General features: G+C 52.2%; 1 protein-coding gene across 1 annotated transcript; it reads left to right on the top strand.

Moving 5' to 3' along the window:
* Positions 1-644: 644 nt before the first annotated feature.
* On the top strand, positions 645-6,845 carry Ceacam19 (carcinoembryonic antigen related cell adhesion molecule 19). The gene is made up of 7 exons (XM_005370317.1): positions 645-699; positions 1,505-1,873; positions 3,095-3,245; positions 3,402-3,448; positions 4,094-4,179; positions 6,192-6,245; positions 6,792-6,845. The coding sequence occupies exons 1-7, from the start codon at positions 645-647 to the stop codon at positions 6,843-6,845; spliced, it is 816 nt and encodes a 271-aa protein (XP_005370374.1).
* Positions 6,846-7,568: the final 723 nt, after the last annotated feature.

The following is a 7,568-nucleotide window of genomic DNA, read 5'->3' as shown; positions in this document are numbered from 1 at the left end:
GAAGGCGGGGAGGACCCATCCTAGTCCACATTAGGTCATGGAGAGTGGACGCTGGATTGAGTGGATGAATACTTTTGAGAAAAGCGAAACAAGAAAAGTATCGGCTGACAAGGTGGCTCAGAGGATGAAGGTACTTGCCGCCAGCCTGATGACCCTGAAACCCACATGGTGGAGGGGCGAAAGCCCCAGCCTCCCCCCTCCCACCCCGCACCAAATGTTAAAAGAAAAAGTAAATAGAGTGAAACACACCACAGACAAAACATCTCGGCTATTCACTGACTCCCCGGCTCCCTGAACTTCAGTTTACCGGTCCTGGCTTCTGCGGGAGGGGAGGTCGTGGGAGGAAGGATTGCTCAACCAGAGGCAACCTTGCTGTTTCAGGGAGTCAGCCATGCTGAGAATGGATGGGCCAGGCCTGGGAAGTCTTCTGTCACCCTGGAAGACAGGTCCAACCAGTGTGAGCGCTTCTTCTCGGGGGACATGGGTGGAGACTCGGAGCCTGGGAAACTGTGGAAGGAGGTGCTGGGGCTCTGGGACCTCGCAGGCTGTGTCCTGAGGCTGCCTCCGGATGCCCAACTGAACTTCAAGCTCCAGAGAGCCAGCCTGTGGCTCTCAGTGAGTTTGACCTCTCTACAGGAAGCAAGATGGAGATTGGTACCCGGACCCCAGGCAGCTTCTCAAAGGGCTTCCTGTTCTCAGGTAAGGAAGGAAAACCTCAGAGGACCGAGGGACAAGAATGGACAGGATAGTAAAATCCCATCTCCACCTAGATTTCATCTATGGACTGGGGGTGGGGGGTGGGGGTAGGAACTTGTGTTTACTTTCCTACTGGGTTCTAGGGAGAGAGGTGGGGGACTAGAGACAAGCCGGATTGGTGGTGAGTTGGTCTCACCTAGGATCCCCGTGTTTGGAAGGTAGACCATCCTGAACTACACAGCCAGTTCAAGGCTGGCCTGGTATACTTGGGGATCTTGTCCCAAATCAAAATCTAGGTAAGAGCCAGGCATGGTGGTGTATATATGTAACACTTTGGAGCCTGAGACATAAGGGTCACAACTTGGAGCTAGGCTACACAGTGAGTTCTAGGCTAACCTAGACTATATAGTGCAAACTTGACTCAAAAAAACAAAACAAGACAAAACAAACTAAAATCTAAGGAATTTTAGGCATGAAATTTTATGATGTAATTGGCATGATAACTAATATAATAGATATGCCTTTAAATATTGGCTGAATGAGTAAATTCAGAGGGTCCAAGTGTTTAGAGACAGACCACATAGCATCTCAAGGGAAAAAAAAAAAAACTCTTCTGCCAGTGGAGTGGCAGATCTGTGGCATCTGTGCCTATATTCCTATTCTTACACCCAGGGCAGACATCACTAATCAATCTCATCATTGAGTCCAGTGGGAAGCCCTCTGAATCCTTGCTTCCAGTTGAGAGTCTATAGTGAGGAGGGTTTTGTTATCTGTGCCTGAACCAGGCCTCCTCCATACCTTCCCACAGCCTTGATCCTGTCTCTCTGGCTGCCCCAAGGCTCCCAGGCAGCCCTCCACATCCTAAAGACCCCAGAGAAGCCCCAAAAGAACCAGGACCTTCTCCTGTCCCTTCATGGTGTCCCTGGCACCATCCAGGACTTTATCTGGTACCTGGGGGAGGAGACTAATGGAGGCACAAGGCTGTTCTCTTACATCCCTGGACTACAGCGGCCCCAGAGGGATGGCTATGCCATGGGACAGCGAGACATTGTTGGCTTCCCCAATGGTTCCATGTTGCTCCGAGGTGCCCAGCCTTCAGACAGTGGCACCTACCAAGTGGCCGTCACCGTCAACCCTGCCTGGACATTGAAGGCCAAGACTGAGGTCCAGGTGGCTGGTGAGTGCTTGGCTGTGGTGGGAGGAAAGCCATGTGCAAACACTATTTCACTTGACTTTCTCATTAATATGCACAATGCGCATTGATTGAGCGCCTACTGTGTACCAGACCACGGAAATCCCCAGCCCTAAAAAACACCCATTTCATTAGTTCTTCCCATATATTGATTATCCCCATATTTATTGAGCACCTTAAAAAAAAACAAACCTGGCTCAATTTTCAAGCCAAGTGTTTGTTGCTCCAAGTGAAGGGCTAGGGGACAGGGCAGGGACAATAGTGGCATCTAACACTTCTAGGGAACCTTACTGGACCAAGTATGATAGTAAATATTTTCCATAAATCGGGCTGAATATTAGGTCTGGCTAAAAGCTTGGGGTCGAAGACTGGGCATCTCAGAGAAGTTAGACAGCCTCTCTGGTCTCACTACACATCACTAATGCTCGCCACTCTTAGGACCCCAGATGGTGGCATAACCAGAGCCACCCGTGCGTGAGGACCACTACAATACAGTAACTTTCCCTCTTAAAGAAGCTTCCTGGGGCGTCACTGTTGTTGTATTCATTTTACAGAAGGGGGAACCGAGGCAAAGTGAGGCTATGATTTGCCTCCTCAGAAAAATTAAACAGGCTGACACGACACAGGAAGCAGGGTCATTAGAGCGGTCTCTAAGATGACCCTTAGTTAGGTGCCACCCAACACTGGGGAGATTCTGCGCCAGCCTGGGCTACAAACAACCTAGCAGGACCATGTCTCAAACATGTCAACAGGGTCAGCAAGATGGCTCAAGTGGTAAAGGCAATCGATGCCAAGCCCGACAGACTGATTCTGATCCCCAGGACCCATGGAGAGAGCCAGCTCCTGAAGTTCCCCTTTAACTTCCACCCACAAGTGCACACAGACACATGAATAGATAAATAAACTAATGAAAAAGGAAAGATAGGCATGCTTGGGTTCGATGGTTCACAAAAGGACCTATGATCTTGGTGCACTACCACTGAGCCACACGTCCAGCCCTCACTGGGGGATTCTAGGCAGGGGCTCTACCACTAAGCCACACCCCAGCCCCTCACTGGGGCATTCTAGGCAGGAGCTTTACCAGTTAGCGGCTGGGGTGTGCTCAGTGGTAGAGCACGTTTTCTAGCATGCATAGCATGGCACTATATAGTAAATAATTAGGAGAGGACAGACAGAAGCCATCACTGATACAACCCTCTCTCCCAGACACACGCGAATACTCACTCACATCCCACCTGCCTGTCAATGCTGGGATCATGGCTGCTACCATCATTGGGAGTCTTGCTGTGGGCTCACTGCTTGTAAGTGGCATTGCCTACCTCCTGGTCACTCGAAGACGGAAGGGCAGGAGCCCCAGGTACAGGTCCCAGATCTCCCTCCACGTCCTCCATTTCCTCTCCTTCTCCTCGAGGTGCCCTGTCTTCCCCAGGCAGGGTGAGGGTCAGGTAGTCTCCAGGTTCTTGGGGTTCCCTTCCCCACCCCAGTATCTCAGGGTTCTTCTATGTACCCCCAGGGTTGCAGCTACAGAGCAGCCGGAACTGAACACTGTTCCTGAGTCTGGTAAGCCAGGAACACGTGTCTTTCTGTATCACCCCCTTGAAGGCCTCCAGTCCCACATGTAATCAGAACCCACTGGGACCCTTGGACTCACTGAGGGGACCAGAGACCCCTCCTAAACCTCCAGGGTTCCTGCTCCTGACAGGTCCCCTGTTCATAAGCCTTCCATAGCTCCCCAGTGCTAGGGACAAACTTCCCTTTCCCTAGCGTGCCTCTCTGGTTCCTCACTCTCTCGACAGCGGGCCCTCCTGCCAGCCTCTGGCAAGCATCCCTCCGGCATCAGCCCAGTTTTCACTTCTCACTGTCTCAGATGACCCCTCCTCCGGGGAGTCCTCCCTGATGTCCAGGGTGGTCAGGCACCTGCTTCTATGTTCCTACAGCTGCTCCACCCCCGCCCCACTCCCAGCCTTAGACTCTGGGCTGTCACTCTTTGGGGATGGATCTTTCTTGCCCCAGGGGACTTCAAGCACTAGGGAGGGCACTGCCTGGATTGTCTGGGCCACCGCTATGTCCCCAGCACACAGTTGGCAGGAGGAGGAGTCTGCATAAAATGTTGGTTGAAAGACTGAGTAAGTGAAATGGACAGGCAGGCAGAACGGGCCCACAGGAGCCTTCTATCATTGGGGTCCCCTTCCTCCTCTACTTCAGGTGACAGCAACGTCTATGAAGTGATGCCATCTCCAGTCTTCCTGGTGTCCCCCATCAGAGACACAGGACCAGTGAACCCAGCCATCGTGAGTCTGTCCCCTGGGAGCTTGCTTCTCACAAGACCCCTTCCCAGAGTTAGCCATGGTGGTTGGGTATGACTCTCCATGGAGAGAGATCTCCAATCCACTCTTCCTTCCTTTCTTCCTTTCCTTCCTTCCTGTGTGTGTGGAGGGGAAGGGGAGGGACACGTGCCACGGCACGACGTGCACACAGAGGTCCAAGGACAGCTCATGGGAGCCAGTTATCTCTGTCCACCAAGTGGGTGCTGGGAATCAAACTCGGATCATCAGGATTAGTGACAAGCACCTCGCCCCACGGAGCTGTCTTCCCAGCCCCTCTCCCCAATTCTTGTGTATCTCTTCAACCCAGATAGGGTCCAGTGACAGCGAAGGCAAGGATTCCATCCAAGTCCAGCTAGTGGAGCAGTGAGCTTTCTGAATTTACTTCCAGGGTGTGGGTGATTCTGGAAGTCACACACGGCAGGTGACAACTCAAGAAAGCCAAACAATTTGCAGGCAGAGGCACCAAAGAACCATGCTTCCCTAGCGACCCTCATTCCAGCACCTGAGCACTGGGAGCAGGAGAGTCAAGAATTCAAAGTCAGCCGGGCGATGGTGGCACACGCCTTTAATCCCAGCACTCGGGAGGCAGAGGCAGGCGGATCTCTGTGAGTTCGAGACCAGCCTGGTCTACAGAGCTAGTTCCAGGACAGGCTCCAAAGCCACAGAGAAACCCTGTCTCGAAAAACCAAAAAAAAAAAAAGAATTCAAAGTCAGCCTCCAAGCTTGAGGTCAGCCTGGGCTAGACTGAGACCCTGTCTCAAAGAACAGCAAAGTAGGGGAGAGCTGGCTGGAGAGCTGGCTCAGCACTTGCTTGCTACTCTTGAGGACCCAAGTTCGGTTCCCAGCACCCACATCAGGTAGCTCACACCAAATTTAACTCCAGCTCCACAAACCTAATGCCCTGTAATGGCCCTTAGCGCATGCACATGACACACACATGCACATGCACACAATACACACAAACTTACACACACAGAACACAGATATATACACAGAGACACAGACACATGACACATACACATATGCACACACAATACACACAGACACACACACACAGAGGCTCACACAAACAGACACACAGACACACAAATGTACATATACATACACAGACACACAGAAACACAGACATATATATACAAAGACACAGACACATGACACATACACACAGAGACAGACAAACACACCAATATAAATTAAAAGAAATCTCTAAAATAAATCAGGAAAACGCAGAGTCAGGAAATGGCTGTGCAGGCAAAGGCTCTTGCCCCACTAACCTGATGACCTGAGCTCCCTCCCTGGAAACCACATAAATGCCAAAGAAAATTATTCTATAAAATCATTGCTGTGCCAAGACACACACTCCTACATACAATAATATATTTTTTTATTTTATTTTTCCAAGACAGTGTTTCTCTGTGTATGTAAATCCTGGCTGTACTGGAACTCACTCTGTAGACTAGGCTGACTTCGAACTCAGAGATCCCTGCCTGCCTCTGCTTCCTGATCGCTGGGATTAAAGGCGTACGATACCACTATCCAGCAATAATAATATTTTTAGCTGGGTGGTGGTGGCACACGCAGAGGCAGGCGGATCTCTGTGAGTTCGAAACCAGCCTGGTCTACAAGAGCTAGTTCCAGGACAGGAACCAAAAGCTACGGAGAAACCCTGTCTCGAAAATCAAAAAAAAAAAATTTAGACAGAGAGAATGTAAAATGCAAAGGCTAATTGTCTAAACCCCAGTGTGGGGAGGAAGCTAAACATTAATTGTGAAACTGTCCAGCCCCTGGGCACCCCAAAAGTCCTCATGTCAGGCCGACCACTAAGGTGCGTTGACCTGCAAGGCATGGGTTCCCTGCACTCAGGGCCTCATAATCCGAGGGCCAGTGGGGACTCTAATACCAGGCATTTACATCATAACATTGGCGTCAAAGGTTGGGGGGCACGAGACACCCCTCACCTTACCCCTCCCTTGCAGAGCCGGCCTCCACTCCCTTCCCAGCAACCGCAGCCTGAGAACCAGTACTACCAGGTATGGACTGGGGAGCAAGGGGGTCAGATGGCCAGGGATAGGGGCTCCTCCTTCCCCCCAGGGACACCTGTTTCGGGTTCCTTGAGACTGACCACCTGAACAAGGTCCTTCCTTACCTTCCTGTTCCCCGGGCCTCCTCCTCTGTAAAAATGATCCAAGGCTTCAAATCTCTCCGAGGAGGGGGGAGAGCCCAGAGTGGAAAAGGAGATTGCTCGGGGTCACACAGCAGAACAGGTCATGCCTCCATGGAGCCCCACTGCATGATGGGACTCACTTCTGGAGTGGCTCTCAAGTTTCTCCAGTCCCCTCCTGGGTGTCCCTGAGCTCTGTCTGTCTCCACGGGTGTTTCTCTGCTCTTCTGGGCTTCCCCTGTGCTCCTCCCTCCCGCTCTGTCTCCCATCTCTTCAGCCTCCCCATGTCCTCCTCCTCCTCTTCACCTCCCACCACGTCCTTCTCCATGTCCTCATACCTGTCTCCTGGTTCCATTCTCTGTCTGTCATGTTCTGACCGGCCCCCACGCCCACCCCATCTCCCTCCTCCTCTTAGGACCTGCTAAACCCCGACCCAGCCCTGTACTGCCAGCTGGTGCCAACTTCCTGACGGGCTCGGGGCCAGGCCTGCCCAGAAGACAGAACTCTGCCTTTCCCTGACCGCAGCCCTCAGGGCCTCACACCTGCGGAAAAGACACGCGTGACACCCACAGGCCAAAGCTGTGGGGGCTGGTAAGATAAGCTCGCCAGAAACCCAGTATTGCACGGGGCACGTGCCCCACAGCGTGGAGTCCCAAGAGGTTGTGCCTCTTGCCACCCTGCGGCCACCTGCCCAAGAAAGCAGGCTCCTGCTTCGCCAGGGCCAGGGTCCACATTCATGGAAGAAGGCCTCAAAGATACTCCACCATGAAATCCCATGGTGGCTCAACCAGTTACCTGAAGTCCTTTTCTTGGGGAGAAAACACTACCAGGAAGACGCTGGAGGAGAGATTCTCAACCTGTGGGTGGCAACGCATGATGGGATGAGGAGGGCACCCTTTCACAGGGAGTTGCCAGAGCAAAAGCAGCTGACCTAAGAAGATAGCCCTGGCAAGTTGCCAGACCTCAAAATCAGCCACCCAGAGGACTGGGACACCCGCCTAGAACCCGCCAGTGAGGGGCTGGGGGTGTGGCTCGGCAGGTAGAGTGCTTGTCAATCATGTGAGAAAGACCTGGGCTCAATCCTCCGAACCACAGGATTAAAAAATCAAAATCGGGGCTGGAGAGATGGCTTAGAGGTTAGGAGCACTGACTGTTCTTCCAGAGGACCTGAGTTTAATTCCCAGCAACCACA

Source organism: Microtus ochrogaster, unplaced genomic scaffold (genome assembly GCF_000317375.1).
Source record: "Microtus ochrogaster isolate Prairie Vole_2 unplaced genomic scaffold, MicOch1.0 UNK74, whole genome shotgun sequence".
Classification (NCBI taxonomy): Eukaryota; Metazoa; Chordata; class Mammalia; order Rodentia; family Cricetidae; genus Microtus; species Microtus ochrogaster.
The sequence above is the reverse complement of the archived record's forward strand: the minus strand, read 5'-3'. Positions and strand labels throughout refer to the sequence as shown.

What these genes read in the sequence shown, in the direction of transcription:
- Ceacam19 (XM_005370317.1), top strand. Translation starts at nt 645, where the DNA reads ATGGAGATTGGTACCCGGACCCCAGGCAGCTTCTCAAAGGGCTTCCTG. An exon ending in CGGAAGGGCAGGAGCCCCAG is followed by an intron (nt 3,246 to 3,401) that starts GTACAGGTCCCA and finishes ATGTACCCCCAG; the next exon opens with GGTTGCAGCTACAGAGCAGC. An exon ending in GAACACTGTTCCTGAGTCTG is followed by an intron (nt 3,449 to 4,093) that starts GTAAGCCAGGAA and finishes CCTCTACTTCAG; the next exon opens with GTGACAGCAACGTCTATGAA.